At 33.3% G+C, this 18,003-nt stretch overlaps 1 protein-coding gene across 3 annotated transcripts; it reads right to left on the bottom strand.

Annotated features, from left to right (window-relative positions):
- Positions 1-14,251: 14,251 nt before the first annotated feature.
- LOC108816273 (tocopherol O-methyltransferase, chloroplastic) lies at positions 14,252-16,931 on the bottom strand. 3 transcript variants are annotated; one of them, XM_018588868.2, is made up of 7 exons: positions 16,508-16,930; positions 15,681-15,847; positions 15,505-15,609; positions 14,932-15,135; positions 14,745-14,847; positions 14,599-14,658; positions 14,252-14,486 (listed from the first exon to the last, which is right to left on the bottom strand). In XM_018588868.2, the coding sequence occupies exons 1-7, from the start codon at positions 16,869-16,871 to the stop codon at positions 14,479-14,481; spliced, it is 1,011 nt and encodes a 336-aa protein (XP_018444370.2). In that variant the 5' UTR covers positions 16,872-16,930; the 3' UTR covers positions 14,252-14,478. The 3 variants fall into 3 exon arrangements, with proteins under 3 accessions (XP_018444370.2, XP_018444362.2, XP_018444356.2); XM_018588860.2 differs by having other exon boundaries at positions 14,252-14,658; positions 15,681-15,844; positions 16,508-16,931; XM_018588854.2 differs by having other exon boundaries at positions 14,252-14,658; positions 16,508-16,929.
- Between the last annotated feature and the right edge of the window lie 1,072 nt (positions 16,932-18,003).

Below are 18,003 nucleotides of genomic sequence, written 5' to 3'. Positions count from 1 at the left end.
CATGTGTTGGGTGTGGCATAGGACTTTCCCACTATTATACTAATATTTTTTGCCTTCATATAATTGTTCCTTGTCCTTTTGTTTATAAAATATTAAACCAACGAGTGCCTTTTGATTCTACCCCATCCATTTTGGATTTTACTTGTCACCCTATTAAACCATATTTTATCAAACTAAAATTACTTTTTCATCTCTCTAAATAGTTTTCAGAGAATAGTTGGTAGATCTGGACAATGATTCAAGCCTCACAAGCACAAGTAGTGCTGGGTTTGCGGGTTGAGCCGCCCCGACCCGCCCCGCCCCGCTGCGGATTGAATCTTTTTTTTGATTCAAAAATCCGACCCGCTTGACCCGCAACTGAAAAAAATAAGACCCGTCCCGCCCCGTATAAATTAGCGGGTAACCCGCGGGACCCGCGGGTAAAATAAAAAATAATAAAAATAATTTTTTATTAATATTTTTTAAAAAAAATTAATATAAATAATATAATTTAATTAATTTTTTAAAATATTCGTAATTTTTATTATTATTTTTATAAAAAACATATTTTTTGTTAAAAAAAAATCATATTTTAATTTTTTTTTTTAATTTTGCGGGTTGACGGGTACCCGCAGTTTGAATTCTGTCGACCCGCACCCGCCCCGCGTTAAAATCACTCGACCCGCACCCGCACCCGCGAACAATTCTTCTCAAATCACTCGACCCGCACCCGCCCCGCGGCGGGTCAAACGGGGCGGGACCCGCGGATAATGAGTCAAATTCCCAGCTCTAAGCACAAGTGATTTATAAATGAATTATATAATTTTTTCATGCTAATTTTCATTCTCTAATGTCCGATGTAGACATCATCTCACATTAGCTCTTCCTATTTTACCAATTCATGTTAACAAATATTAGAATATGGGAATTCCAGCATATCACTTTTGAAAGATAGAAAGGAGCTATCAGAGCATCTGCTCCCATATTCTTTTTCATTACTTTCGAATATTTTATTAAAATCACTAATCATGAATCAAGGTCTATATTTTATTATAGGCAGATTCATACATTCAAGTCATCATAAACAAATATTTTATGCTTTTATTCTATCAATGACTGCTGATATATCAATTATTTGTTATTTAAAAATAAAATATTAACTTGAAAATCATCCTTAAAAAATAATGCTAAACATTCGCTTTGGTCAAGTAGTTCAACAGTAAACAACCTACTAAAACCTAAGTCAACCTGAATATCTTTCAGCAGCAACTTCCTATTCTTCATCTCAAATAAGAACAAGAGTCATGGGAGATACTTTTGGCACATCTTCGTGACACTTCGAACTGTGAAGTCGTTCCCTATCTCTCGACAGTTCCAACTGAGTATTTTCATACACGTTTATTTGATGGTTTTTTGGAATACATCAAATCGTTCTTTTGAGATAGTGTGTCACTCTTCTTTTTCCTATTAGTCGTTGTCTTGTTATTGCCGCATGTTGATGGACGTGGAGATAATGTGGGGATTATTCTTAGGCGAGGAGAACCCATATAAAGATTATGATGCTTATTTGGTGCATTTTCAGAAGTGAATAATGCACGAGAAACACTGTGGATGACCTTGTTATTCCTCATTTCAGATTCACGCTCTTCATCAATTACCAAAATTGTAATATGGTTTTCAATGTTAGCTACTACAACAATAGCATTTTTTGAGTTGATTTGCATATTATGTTCAGCCTCTTCCAAGTCGTTTAGTTCAGCCCCTAATAGTTCATCATTCTCCATCAATCCTTAAGTCCGAACCATTCTTGTCGTTCATCAATATCTCAAATCCATACCATTGTCAAACCTATCATCATCATGTAGTGCACCTATTATCAGCGCATCAGATGGAGGGAGTGAAAGAGCGGTCATACCCATATGAAGTGCTACCATTCCTTCAACCCACCCTTGGAGCTCTGAAAGTAACATTGCTTTCTCCATCTTGGTACTTGAAAATATTGACATTACCATCATCACCGTATGATGATGTGGCCAAAACGTCAGAGGTAGATTGTGATGCTGACAACATCGTCTTTCTTTCTTCATTCACAGATATTGTTATGTACTTCTCCTTCCAGATCAAGTTCGTGTGATGATCCTTATGAGATCTTCTTGCCACCTATTTGTCTCAATTCGACCATGGACGCCTAGGACATTCGTTCTTATTCCATTCCTCCCTTGAAGATAATGTATAGCAATGAACCCGAGAAGGCTAAGGTACACGGTCATAACCATACTGATCCTTCACATTCGTTTTCTCCTATCTAACATCCTTAAGGAACACTCATTGTTGGACAGCTTTTGCACTGGTACTTCAACTCTAGAGAAAACTTCCATGTCCACTCTTTTGTTTTCAGATTTGGCAGTGACTGATGAGAGGATTGCTTTAGTCTAGATACACAGAAGATTGGAAGGAGATAGTTGCTCTTCTTCTGGATCATAGACTTGACAGTATACGGATTTTCTTGCTAAGATATACTTTTCAAGCATATGCCCACGCGATTTGGAGGGAAATAAATCGACGCGTACATGGTGAAAAGCAGCTTCCGTACACTCTCTTGCTCAAAACCATTGAAAAAAGTGCAAGGAACAGACTTTCTACTATCAAGAGACAAGGAGATCAAAAGATGGATGCATGGCTTTGCATATGGTTTGGATCGAGAGGCTGATTTATTAAGATAGTAGAATAGTCAAATTCTTTACATTTCAATCACAAAGTTACATCATATGTACAAAAGTTTTAGATAAATAAAATTTAACATTTATTCAAAAAAAATATTGACCACTCTCTTCTCACATAAAATGAACTCGTGATAGCAATCAGTAGTAAGAGCAGTGTTTACAGAGGGTTTCATATTTGATCTGGATCATGACCGAATTTAAAAGGTTTGTAGCTATCCATCTCCACAAACATTCGACCTTCAGTAACTTGGACAGTCTTAACAAGACCGGGTTTTCTCCCAATGCCATATAAATTGTTTTCAGTCCAAAGATGTAGTGGTATTCCATTGAGCTGAATCCGAAATGGAACTTTTTCACTGGTAATCATCATTGATAACATGTTTCCACCGCTCAAGGACAAACATACAATAGTTGTGGTGGAAAGGCGCAAGGGCCAGCACCATTTTCAGATCATCTTCATTTTCAAAGTTGAAAAGGAAGCGACCATTGCCTAGATCATTAGCTGTAAGCTTGTCATGTATGCCTCATTCCTGTGGCATATAACCAATGGTTTTCTTCACATTTTATTTCTTTTTCAGATTCAATATCTTCCCAGTAAGAGACAAGCCATAGTCTATGATTTGTTTTTCATCAGCCTTATCCAAAAGAATATTAGGTTCATCTTCATCTTCATACATAATCCCTTTCCTCTTATTCGATTTAGGATCAGATCTCATGCCATTGAAAGACCCCATGCTATGTTATGTTGTTTGATACTGACGTTGGCACGGCCTAAAAACTCAAATTCAGATGCAAAAGACACCGAACGGATGTTTTGTTTCAGATCGTGACACAGATCTTGTTCACAGTGGTGAAACAGTGGATATCAACACTTTGCAGAAAACATGTACACTCCCCAGGTGAAACGAACGCTCTGTTCAGAAATAAAAATATGGTGTCAATTGAGATTGAACCTGGTTTAGGAGTGTAAATTAAAGGGACACTAGATTTTGACCTACAAGGTTGTGCATGATTACTTATATTTATATTTATAATTTTCTATTTTTAAATTAAAATTTTACAATTTGATGATATTTTATAAATTCCGGTTCGCGTTAGATTGTATTTTTTTTTGTTTTCAGTTTGGTTCCAGTTCTGTTGTGAGTTTTAGTTCTAATTTGATTGTGGGTTTTTGTTTTCGGTTTAAGAAGTACTAGGGTGAGACCCGCGCCCTGCGCGGGGTGAGATAAGCACTTTTACCGGTTCTATTTTCCAACATTACGTATTTTATAAAATTAAAAGAATACATTGTAGAAGTATTAAAGTCTATATAATTAAATATAAATGGGCAATATATAAGATATTGATTTTTTTTTTGGAAATAGTAAATGTTATTTCCGGTTCAAGATATAGTATAGGGAATTATCTAGAATCTAGACATATATATTTTTAGGAAATGGAATATAATCTACATACATGATATAAATGAACTTATTGCCATTACTATTATTCTTGTATTTATTGTTTTATATGTAGGAAAATTGGTATGGCAATTATAGTATATTTTGTTCTTAATTACTTCACAATTGTCTAAAATTATGAATAAATAATTTTTTCCAGTGTTCTGCAAACATCAGGTTACAATTAATTGAATAACGGCCTTTAATATAGCACCGAATACTTCCACGGTTACTCTATTTAGCAATATACTTTTTCGCGCAATTACAAATGGTATATATATATATATATATATATATATATATATATATATAAATTCATGTTTATATGATTTAAGAATTAACTATGGGTTCAAAGATATTATAAATAAAAGTTTAAAATAAAAAGATAACCGACAGAAAAACACTAAAAGAATATAATACAAGTTTTCGCGAGGCTTCTAACAGAATGACGCAAATCCGAAGATAATATCTCGCCTCTGCAGTTGTATCATCATTTTCTTAACCTTTGGTATAATCTTATCATTTTTATTCTTTACAATATTCAGTTATCTGTAGTTACAGTCTTATTTTCGGACAAACTCAAAAGGAGGTGATTGAAATCTTTTTAAGATATTTATATAGAAACTACCCTAGACAACCCAAAATAATCTATCCTATCATGCAATCAATCAATATCAATCTTTGGTATTAAACAGATACTTCTTTGATACTCATGTCTAAAATGCAGAATGAGTGTGTGTATTTCAAACGCCGAGCTATATACTATTCTATATATAACATAGATATAGAATAGATTATTCTAAAAACATAAATGTAAACCCTAAACCCCAAACCGTATACTTTAAACCCAAATCCTAAACCAGTTAATATATATTAAACATGCATACGAAATAAAGTTTTCCCTTACATATCATAGATCAAGCTAAATTAAACAGAACTGAAACAGAGACTTCATAGTATTTTTTTTATGATTCTATAGATTTTGTACTCGCATATAATACAAATAACCATATACACTAAAACCTCTATAAATTAATAATCTCTATAAATTAATAAATTTTTCCGATCCTGAGTCGGGCCGGTTTAAAAAAATGATAGAATTCGATAAATTAATAAGATAATAATTTTTTTGAAATCCCTATGTAAATATACGGTCCCAATAAAATTATAAATTAATAATTATAAATCTTATGTATACATATTTATATCTATTATCTTGTATTCAAAAATTTTATAGACTTCTATAATTTTTTTTTTGTCAACAGCTTAATATTATAGGAACTTAGCCAAGCCAAGCTCGAGGAACATTGTTTACAAATACTACATGATTTATAGACTTCTATAAGTTAGAATCGCTTTTAAAGGATAGAATTCTTGGAAGTAGAATTACTTCAAATAAAATAGGCAAAGTAATAAATAAAATACTTTGAAAATGGAATATTAATAATATACATAAAGGAAAACAATAAAGATTAAAAATTTAATTAAATTTTAAAATTACACACTGAAATTTTTATCTTTATAAATTATTAAATTATTAATTTATCTCTATAAATTAATAATTTATTAATTTATCTCTATAAAATAATAATTTATTAATTTATCTCTATAAATTGATAATTTATTAATTTATCATTACAAATTAATATTTATTAATTTATAATGATTAATTAATACCTCTGTAAAAATTTATAAATTTTCTCAGTCCCACCCGGCCGGAATAAGTTTTGTATTAGAATTATAGAAAAATATCTTTATTCTCCGGTATTAAATATTACTCTAATTAATATGCATAGTAATTGAGTTTCCATATATAAAAGAACATTAAAAATATGTTACTAAAAATATGTTACAAAAATAGAAGGTGTGAATGAATGCAAAAATCAATTAGACCATCATTTTTTCCTTTTGAAGGAAACTCGACTAATAGTTCGATTTTCATTGCCAAAAAATAAGGATTTAGGTCTCTCTATTTAATAGCAGTAATATTTGAGTTTCCATATACAAAAGAACATTGTCAATGTCATTAAAAATCAGAACAAATATAGAAGGTGAGAATTAATGCAACAATCACGTAAACAAAATCACTCAAATCAAGAAACTGCCGTATTTCCTTATATACACATGCGAACATAAAACTATATAGCATATTTATACGAATATGCATGTTTGTCCAATGGCATAAACCGTAATATCCTAAGATACTTAAGCCTTCTTTCAAAAAGAGGCTGAGAAGGAACCTCGTGCCGACACGTCGTCAATAATGGCAATTCCGAAAATATGTTACTCTTTGAAGGTTACTCTTGTTTTTTGCTTCTGTTTTAATATTAAGGGGATAGTAATAGTTTGGTCATTTATGATTTTTTTAGTTTTGTTATTTTGGTTTTTGATTTGATTCATCTAATTTTGCAATTGTACTTTATTTATAGTGATATGTGAGCTTGTGCGGATTACTTTTTATTTACAATTATGAATTTATATTAAAGAATATATGATCTTTGTTATGTATTAGTTACATAATTGTAACATTAATTTGGCTTTGATGATTCAAAACCACAAAAATTTCAAAATATAAGATATTATCAAAATTACCCAGTACCGAATATTCATTCCAACCCGTGATTATAGCATAAATTTAAAATATTGTAATATATTATTTTGATATTGTTACTAATATAAGATATTTGGTATCAATTGAAGGTGGTAATTTAAAATTAAAAATTCACAGATATGAGATATATTCGTTTCATAGATATGTTCTATATTTTAAATAATATATTTTGAATTTGGAATACATAAAAATATATCTAAAATACATAGAATGATATTGTTGAAATATGTATTTTATAGCATGCTATATTTTCTTAAAAATATACGATCGGAATAAAACGTTGATAATGTGTATGGGTATATAATAGAGTTTTGGGTATAAAATATGCGACTTAGTTAAGAAGGAGAAGTCAATGTTATGTTGTACTCTAAAACTACTACATATGAGATGTTGTTCATAAAAAATAGACCACAATTCAAACACTCCTATAATTGGTCAACAAAATTTATAGATCTTGATTTATGAGTTCATAATCAATCCATGGAAGTTGACCAGATTGATAAGTCTTAACCTATTAGTTTCAAAATGTAGAGCAACAATAACCAATCTATCTATTATATTAGATTTTAATAAGTTCAATTGATTTCTCTCAAATTAATCCAAACCATATTTGTTTGGTTCAGACTAAAAAATATGGTTTGTTACTAAATATTAATCCAAAGCATAATTTGTTTAATTTGAATATACCAGTTACCATATGAAATTATATATAGCGTGTTTTCATATTTAGTCACAACATGTTCAATAAGTCCAAATTAAAAATATGCCACTGTGAAACTTAAAGAGGACCCTAAAATAATATATCAGAAATCTTGAAAATAAAAAATTAACTTTTCGAATATAACATACACTACAAGAAAACAGGTCTTTAACGACTACAGCATTAGTTGTTCATTGGTCGTAAAAGGGGTATTACGACCAATGAACAACTAATAACAATTGGTCGTAATATACTGGTCGTAATCACTAATTGGATGGGCATCGGTCGTAAATTTACGATTAAATATATTAGTCGTAACGGAGTCGTACACTTACGATTAAAACAATTGGTCGTAAACTAGATGTAATAAATGTAGTCGTACACGGGACGTAAACAATTAGTCGTAAAGTAGATGTAATTAATGTAGTCGTAAGTGTGTCATAAATGATTAGTCGTAAAGTAGATGTTAAATATTAGTTGTAACTTAGTCGTAAAGACTTTTTCTAGTAGAGGTAAAGAAGTCGTAATATAACGACTAACTTACATCGAATCTTTAATTTTAATAATTCGATTTTAAATATTTAAATTAATTTTAATAATTATATTTTACAAAAAAAAAAGTTTTTTTAAAAAAATAAAATATTTTATGAATTTGATTTAAATTCATAAAAACATAATAATATAACATTCATAAATTTAAGTTTTCAAAATACAAAATAATTAAAACCGAAAACTAAGCATTAAGGTCATAAAAGAGCTTAGAACTCCTCTCCTCGGCACGCCGAGTCAAATCGTCCTGCTCTTCCTTAGTCGGGTTGGGGACGAAGGTCGGACGCAGGTTCTTCCACGATGCTGTAACCGACGGATCGACGTTTGGAGTTGTCTCTAGAAGCATATCGAACATGTTAGCCATCGACTTAAACATCCCGTTGTGGTCGGCTAACTTCTGGTTCGCAGTTTCCAACTCCCTCCGGACCGAGGACTCTTCTTCCCTTTGAGCAGCGTGTTCAGCTCTCGCCATGGGAACATCATTCACACTCCTGATCCCAATTATACGTCCCCTTCTCTTCGGAGCAACCTATATATAATTTATAAATAGATATTATTAGTACATATGTAAAATAAATATATGCATGTATATAAATTAAAAAGGTCGAATATTTTACCTGCTCAAAAATTCGGTCTTGTTCGATGGCAGAAAGCTGGACCGGTGGACCATCCGGGTTTTGTTGCGTCCGCTGAGTCTGGACCTCCTGAATCCGAGCTTCTACATCGTTGTAGATCTGCTCTGCTCGTGGATGTACGAATTGGCCATCGGCATGGGAGTGGGTCTCCTTGTAGAGTCGGCTGAGAGTCGGCGGCGCTCCTTCTTTGGCAGCCTATATTTAAAAACAACAATATTCAAATGAATTAAACTATAGCATTAATTCCAAATTACTTAATTATTATATATATATATATATATATATGTAATGAAAATTAAGAAAAATCTAAAACTTACAATTTGCAATGCCCTTTTGGCATGTGGAGTCTGTCCGGAAGTATAAGGTATTGGCAGGTTACCTTCAGCATCACGGGTTAGCCGAGCAGCCGAGCATTTAAGAGACCTTTGGACTGACTTAGGCAAAAGCCAATAAGCCTTCAAGCCAGTCCAAACGTCATTGCTGAGGTACGTTTGTTTTGCTTCATCCCCGAAAAACTTCCACTTTTCCTTCCAGTCGCCAACAATGTTTTTGAGACGGAGCATTGCCTTGTTGTTGAACGCTTTCTTCACCGTCTCATTGATCCCAGTGGACCAATGCCATTTTTGCTACAAAAAAATAATGAAAAATATTAATTAGCCAAATTATTTAAAATTTTAAACATAAATAAATAAATTTAATTTAAAACTAACCGCGAAGCACTTGAACCAAGTAATGCGAACGTGGTTCGGTGTAAGAGACCAATTAGGATGGGCATGCCGAAAGTTTCCTCTGATGATGTCCCCAACGCTCTGGCCCACGTCATTGTCCGCTATAAACCTACAAATTTTTAAAGAATTTATATATATAATTAAATATTAAATGTAAATTTTAAAATAATTTAATTAATTTAAAATTAATTACCAAGTCGTGCCGGATCGTAGATATGGATCGAGGACGGGTAAACCTTCTCGTCCCGGCATCCCGAGAATGTCTTCCACAGAATATTTTGCATAAGGTGCATTGGGTGGCACCATCAAATCTGGATGAAGACCAGGAACTACAGGAGCCTCCTCTGGAGGCTGGTATGGAACCTGCTGTGGAGCCGGCTGTGCCGGCTGTGGAGGTTGTTGTGGATGAGGCTGTGGAAACTGATGATCATTAGGCTGCTGAGGCTGCTGATCATGAGGCTGCTGATGATAGTCATGACTCTTCATTCCTGAAAACTTTTGTCCCTGATGATCAACACATCTTGATAGATTTGAAACATATCCATCAGAAAACTTCACATCTGATGCCAGCCACTTGAACAACGCAGCTTTTGCTTGTGCTGGCAATCTGAAAATGGGAACTGGAATTCTCCCATCGTTCATAATATGCAGTTCAATCCGAGAACATAATGCAGGTAAATCCAACCTTGAGTTCTTGTTATCTTTTGTCTTCCCAGGGACGTTCAACAACGTATTCATGATGTTGTCAAAGAAGTTCTTCTCTATATGCATCACGTCCAGATTGTGGCGCAGCAGCAGATCTTTCCAATATGGAAGTTCCCAAAATATACTCTTCTTGTGCCAATTATGCTGAGTCCCGTAACCATTAGGCATATTCGGAGGATTATGCCAATTACCGCCTTTGGCAACTGTGCTTTGTCCACCATAGTAATCAATATCCTTCTCGATTTCCTCTCCATATAAATATGGTGGAGCGGTGTCCCTTACTATCCTTTTTGACCGAAAGTGTTTCTTGTTCCTTCGGTACGGATGGTTAATGGGAAGAAATCTCCGATGACAATCAAACCAGGACGTCTTCCTATCATGCTTCAACTGAAATGCGTCTGTTCTTCCCATACAATATGGACAAGATAGCCTCCCATGCGTCGTCCAGCCCGACAACATCCCATATGCAGGAAAATCACTAATAGTCCACAGTATAACTGCTCGCATTGTAAAGTTTGTTCTCGTTGAACAATCATATGTCTGCACGCCTGTTGACCACAATTCCTTCAATTCTTCAATCAAAGGTTGTAGAAAAACATCAAGGGATCTTTTGGGATGTTTGGGACCAGGTATCAATATACTCATGAAAAGCAATTCTTTTTCCATACACATCTCTGGTGGAAGGTTGTATGGCGTCAAGAAGACTGGCCAGAGAGAGTATTGTCTTCCAGACATTCCAAATGGACTAAAGCCATCTGTGCAGAGCCCAAGATAAACGTTGCGGGGGTTGCTTGCAAAATCAGGATAGACATTATTCAAATGTTTCCACGCTTTGGCATCAGAGGGATGATTGATCTCTCCTTCCTTCTGATCATGTTCTGCATGCCATCTCATCGACGCAGCCGTCTTTTCAGATTGATATAATCTCTTGAGTCTATCCTTGATTGGTAAGTACCACATCCGCTGGTACGGCACCCTATTTCGTCCACGTCCTTGCGGTTTATATCTTGGCTTCTTGCAAAATTTACACTCTAACAATTCTGCATCTTTTCCCGAGTATATCATACAGTTGTCTATACACACATCAATCATCTCCGAAGGTAAGCCAAGACTATGAACAAGTTTCTGAATCTCATAATAAGATTCAGCACACAAGTTATCTTCAGGCAAATACTCTTTAAACAACTCAGCCCATGCATCCATACAAACTTCAGGTAAGTTATGATCAGTTTTGATATTCATCATCCTAGCTGCCAAAGATAATTTAGAAAGACCTTCTCTACAACCTTCATAGATTGGCTCATTTGCTGCTGCTAGCATTTCATAAAATCTTTTTGCATCCAAATTAGGCCCCTCTACATTTTCAACCTCCTCTATTACTGATGTTGTTTCACGAAATGCATCGGTAACCATATCATGCATTTTATCATGATCTAACATATGATTTTCTTGAACAACACTTTCAGAAGGCAAATGTGGTTCATCTCTGTTACGAACATTTTCAACATGATTACTACCACTAGCTTCATTCCTATTATCACCCTCTCCATGGTTAAACCAAATATAGTAATGTGGAGTAAATCCTCTATTTACTATATGTTTCCAAACGGTTTCACTAGCAGCAAACTTCGTATTTTTGCATTTACGACATGGACAGAACATTTTACCCGTTTCCTTTGTGAGAGGCGTCTGTCCGGCCTGGTACATGAATATCTCTGCTCCGTTCAGAAATTCGTCTTTTACTTTTCCTGTTGAATCTTTATGCGCATACATCCAACTCCGAAGCGCATAAATATTTTCGGACATTTTTTTAACTATTTCCCGTTTTTTTTTCCTCTTTTTGTTTTTTTTTGTGCATCATAGAATGAGGGAGAAGATCATATTTATAGAGAAATTTCGATTTTGGTACGTACAAAGTTACAACTAATTTACGTTTAAATTATAACTTAACTACCAAAGTGCAACTTTGTGCTCGTAAATCAGTTGTTAATTAGATGTAAACTATTTTGATGTACCTAAGTCGTAATATTACAACTAATTTATGACTCCATTAGTCGTTAATTAGATGTAAAATATTTAGATGTAAGTTAGTCGTAAAGTTACATCTAATGTACGACTACATAAAAATTTAGTCGTACATTAGATGTAACTTTACGACTAACGTACGACTCAAACTTTTAGTTGTAAACTGACGTCGACATTACGACTAATGTTTACTTCGTCGTATCTGAGTCGTACTACAGTCCGTAATTTACGACCACCTTTTTGTAGTCGTAATGTTTGGTCGTTAGGCATGCGTTTTCTTGTAGTGATAGTAAGATTATAAATAAAACGAATTAAATTGTTAGAGGTTATTTTGTTTGCAAGACACGTTAGTTAATTAAATCTATTCTTAATGTGGTTAGAATATTCTGGATAACGATTTTATTAGATAATTTATATATATTAAACTAATTGAAATTATAGATATGAATGGAAGTCTTGAATTGTATCATCGGCTTTAGTAGATAAAAAAATAAAACATATCTAGTGTAAATGCTGAACATGATCTAAACTCTATATGATTGAAGCTTATATATATACAGACAATATTGTGTTCATAATTAGAATTTTTCATTTGTTGGAATGTTATTATGGTGAAAGATGAACCAGATAACTCATAATTTGTTTTTTTCTGTGGTAGGTAGTGATCTGAAGAGAAGCAAAGACGAACATCTATACTGACATGATGTCAAATTAGAGTTATTTTATTGTTCTTCTAATAGTAAAGAACCTATTGGTTTAGTTAGTTTAATTTCAGGTGGTTTTAGTAGATTAGATTTTGATTTAGTTTAAGTAATCCGGTTCTATTATTTAGTTTGCATGTAAAAATAATATGATAAACTTGTAAGAGTCCAATATATAAGGTAGCGTAGTAACAAACTTGAAAGGGTCCAAAATATAAAATCAACTTTTAATCAGTAGATAAACATAGGACTTTAAGTTAATAGATTTGATGAACTGTGAGAGCTAACAAATTTCTATTCTTCTTAACAAACGAACTTTATTTATTTTAATGTGTGTATGCTGACCTCTCTCTATGAAGGTGGGTTCGACTCTGTTATCAACCTTTGGATTAAAATGTAATATTGTAGTTTGTGGTATATGGTGAAAGCTTAATAGAATTGATTTAATTATATATATATATATATGTTATTAAAGTGTATTTACTTTTTTGGTTGCACATCCAGAAAGAATGTAACTAAAGTGCATTTACTTATCGGGAAGTGAACTGCAACATCCTACGAGTGAGGCAAAGCAAGAGAAAACATCATGTGGTAATTCAAAAATTAATAAACAAATCTTTTGGGCATACAAAAATTAGCGCACCCCCTATCACATGGAATAGCGTTTACTGGCTAAAAACGGGTGTTGAAGTCCTATTAATCATGGAAGGGTGGGGAATTACGTAAAAGGTCTGGAACTAGCTGACCAAACAGTAAATAAGGGGTTTTACCACTTTTGGCGATGATATAAGTCCCTTTTATAGTTTACTATATATGTTTAGATTCGTTTTAGAGTATTTTCAGGTTCATGTATATTTTGAAGAATTTTGGAAATTTTGGAACTGTTTGATTTGCATAATTATGCAAATGTGTCAAAAATTTAATAGAATTTTTAGTTAGTTTTCCAATACCACCGATTTGAGAAATCATAGATCAAAAGTTATGATCATTTTACCGAAGAGTTGTCCATCTAACACATAAAGAGGAAACTATAGAAAATCAACTAGTGTCGACCGATCAACGCCACATGTGTGTCGATCGACACTACTCCGGAACAATATCCGACGAGCTTCTATCAACTTTGAAAAATTGCAGTTTTGCTCAAAAGTTTCTTTTATTTACAAAGAAATCTTTGACATATTTTTGATCTATAAAATGTTTTATGAAATCATTGGGGAGGCTATGCTTTATTCTTACTCTAGAAAATTTTGAAGAGAAAATTGTAGAACTCATTCAGAGATCAATTGGGTGGAGCAGTTACCTCCTATGACTATGATATTTTGTAAATTTGGTATAATTATTTACCAATTTTTAATACTCTCTCTCCTGTTAATTTATTAAATTATATTTTAATATATATAACTTTTGTTCTAGATCAAAACAGTTTCTAAATAAATGAATTTAAAAGGAGCAGATAAACCCATTTCAACTTTCTCCATGTATATATTGTACACGGAAATGAATTTTAGACGAACAGACACGACCACATGTCCGGACCACACACGGTATGAGTTTGAAAAGAAGCAACCATTCAAGTCTTATCTTCTTAGATCAATTATATTTATCTAAAATAAACAACGGAGCAAGAATGAACATTAATGACGTTAAGGGATCTCATGCATCCACATTTCTCACGTCTCTTATTCAATCTCCTATATCATAGATAGAAACCAATTCACTGAAGAGCACTTATACGACAATTTTATTGTTTATCTTAAACTTAGAGAGGCTTCTGGCAAGTGATGATGCCAAACTTAATGATACCTTTCTTGTACCCTTCGATCATCAATGGCATTGTCAATGCTCCTTTTATACTCTTCATACCTGTGCGTTACCGACACCCATCAACCTTAGTTCTAATCTTATAAACATTTGGAATCATGAATGTAAACAACATTGCGGAAACATACCACTACGAAGCAGAGACACAAGGCCCTTCCATGTTAATGCGGTTCGTATAACCGCCGGCCAGAAAGGAGCTACGTTCTCTGACCAATCTGCACACTTAATATCCTAAAAAACACACATATATTTGAGACACTATTTAACTAGCTCCAAGTACTGATTTTAGTATTGGAGCGTGAGAAATATAATAACCTGGAGGGAGAGGGATTGAAGCAAATTGACATAATCAGAGGTGGAGCACCAGGCCGGGAGATAAAATGTTTTGCAGATTCTGTCCAAGAGGTTCTGTTCCCATGGCTGCAAAGCTTCTTCCCCTTGGGATAGATTTCTGTGGCACCATGTCACTATTATTATCCTTCCTCCTGGAGCCGCCACACGTACCAATTCCTTCACGAACTACACTCATTTCGCACACACAGTAAATATACTTCCACAATGAAGACAGAATGAGTTTCAAAAATATCACACTTAGATTCTGTTTTCTAACAGATACTACAATATTCTTTTTTGTAAACTCTGCCTAAAATTTTTAGACTAAAAGAAACCATGCCATAATTAAATAGAAAAACGTGATATTATTACATAATATTGTGTTAGATAAATTTGACAAAATTTACTCTCATATCTTTTATTTTGTATTTTTAAAAATTAAGATAATTTTGACAAAATTTACTCTCATATCTTTTATTTTGTATTTTTAAAAATTAATGGACATCATTGTCTACCAAATATAGTATAGAGATTATGGTGAGCTAGGTAGTATACCTTGGCCTTGTCAGGCATATGCTCACCGCTTTCCATTGACCATACAAGATCGAACATTCCATCTTCAAATGGTTGCTCCAGTGCATCTGCAACCTGGAAGGAAACCTGGTCCAGTGGCGTCTCAGTTAGATCAGATTCCGCAGAAAGAATGGTCGAATTAATGTACAAGAAGACACCTTATGAGAGAGTGATTGAGCGGCCGCGAGATCATTGGCTCTCTTGGCTTGAACAGGACTGAGTGTGATGCCAACGCATTCGGCACCAAATTTAGAGGCAATATATCTTGAGCTTCCTCCGATCCCACAACCAACATCCACTACTCTCTTTATCTTTTTCTCCTCTTCTTTAAAAAAGCCATGTGTTAATAATATAAATTAATAATAACAACAATCCCAAAGCAGAAAGATATTTTCACCGACTGCACATTATTCAAGTTTAAATTGTTTTGTTAATCTTCAAAAATTGAGGAAGAACTTATTCATCATCAATACTAATTTCAAAAAGAGACTCTATGTTCCACTTACAAAATAAATATAAGAAAACTATTACTGAGTTTTCTCAAAAATATATAGTTCTCAGTTACAACTATTTATGATACATAATGTGAAAAATCAGCCCGTGTTTCATATACAAAATGTTAGGGTAAACTTAAAGTAAAAAAATTTCTAGGAATAATAATTACAAATTTTCAGAAAAATGATTAGCTAGGGAATGGGTCTGCTTCAGGATGCGACGTGGCTTACTGTAAGCCCCTCCCAAGGGATAAAAGAAAGGCTTTAAGACTTCAAACATCCCTACTCATTTCTATTACGACAAATCAAAACTAAACAGCTGTTATATTTTAAAGAGTTTAAAGAGTTTGTTTGTAAGAATTGTTTATAATAAAAGTTTTTAGAAATAAATGTATAATAAATCTAGAAAGTGTTCATGTCATCATGTGTAGGTTTATCATTCATAACAAACAACGTATCAAACTCAAGTGTATATAGCATGAGAAGCGAACCAGTAACACCAGCGAAACGTAGAGACTCTTCAATCATCCGGATCTGAGCTTCCCGGTGACCGGAATCTGAAAGTTGAACAGAGGAATCAGGATCGTAGAAGCCGTGATGCATATGATCTCCCCAAATCTCCTCCCATAATCCCGACGTCTCGTTGTAGAATTCAGCTATTCCTTCTCGCAGCGCCTCGACGGAGGAGGTGGCAGCAGCCGTCACAGCCACGCTTCCACGTGATGCCGTCTTCATCGTCGTCATTAAGGCTGAGGATGGCCGTTGGGACTGAATGAGAAGCGACGGTGAACGGAGAGAAGATACTTTGTGCCTGGGGAGGCTGATGAGAGAGGAGGGTGCGAGAGTCGCTTTCATTTATAATGAGAGGTTGGCGAAACAGGAAATGTGGCTGTGTATGGGATTAAGTTTTCTTTATTGCTTAAGTCACATACTTCTTATTTATTTCTATATTAATTTTTAGGTATGGATGTTTTATTTAGAACCGACAAATCAAACCAAACTTCTGAATAATAAAAAAATATCTAAATAGTTTCTGATTTCAATATCTAAAAATTGGACATGAATCAAACTGAAAACTGAAGGAGTGAAGCTATACATGAATATATTGAATTACGTCTTTTACTCTTACAATTTTATTTATATATAGTTTTGAAATAATTAAATATCTAAAATGTAAAAAAAATATCGAAAATGTAATCGAGAAACCAAATATTTATATCAAAATGTATTTATATTTGTTTTTTTTTGTATAAGAGTATTCGAACTAAACTTTTATAAGAACTTTGACAAGAAATAAAAAAATTATAAATCATTTAATACTTAACCTTTCTGTTATTTAATTTAATAATTCTATTAACTGTTTTGTCAATTTAGTACATCAATTTTATGAATGTTCTCAATTAACTACAGCTCTTGCAGAAAAACAAAGTGATTTTTTTTCCAAAAAGAAGAATATATTAATATTTAACAAAAATAATAAATTTCCATAGATATTGTTTTTAGAAAATCATAAAATTCATAAAAATCTAAAAACATCTAAACAAACCAGTGTTCTATGCTTCTCTCTAAGCATAAATATTTATGCTTCTTGATGATGGTCTGCAAAATGAATGTATATGAATTTATCATCATCTCTTCTAACCTCATTTAAGACTTTTTCTTCAAACAAAAACATGTTGACTTCTGGTTCTCCTCTATATTTTTTTTAGTCTTCTAAAACTGATTTGAGAATCAGTTTCTTCTTGGTGTACTCATCATTTTGATCAGAGTATGGTACACATGGTCTCTCTTCAACACAAGACTCTTCTTTATCTTCCTCTCCACTAGATCCAGAACCAACATCTCTTAGCTGTGATACTTCTCCATCTAAATTTCCATAAACTTCTAGTACTTCACTTGCTAGGCCGTTCTCTTCTTCATACCATTCTTGATGTTTGGTAGCTTTATATGGTGATCATGTGGTCCCATCTTAGGACTTTCTTAACTT

This window comes from Raphanus sativus, chromosome 2, assembly GCF_000801105.2.
Source record: "Raphanus sativus cultivar WK10039 chromosome 2, ASM80110v3, whole genome shotgun sequence".
Classification (NCBI taxonomy): Eukaryota; Viridiplantae; Streptophyta; class Magnoliopsida; order Brassicales; family Brassicaceae; genus Raphanus; species Raphanus sativus.
The sequence above is the reverse complement of the archived record's forward strand: the minus strand, read 5'-3'. Positions and strand labels throughout refer to the sequence as shown.

Excerpts from the sequence above, each read along its gene's own strand:
- LOC108816273 (XM_018588854.2), bottom strand. The coding sequence starts at position 16,871 with ATGAAAGCGACTCTCGCACCCTCCTCTCTCATCAGCCTCCCCAGGCAC. Across the intron at positions 15,848-16,507 it reads ACGTTTCGCTGGTGTTACTG|AAGAGGAGAAAAAGATAAAG; the intron begins GTTCGCTTCTCA and ends GCTTTTTTAAAG. Across the intron at positions 14,659-14,744 it reads TGTGTCTCTGCTTCGTAGTG|GTATGAAGAGTATAAAAGGA; the intron begins GTATGTTTCCGC and ends GGTAACGCACAG.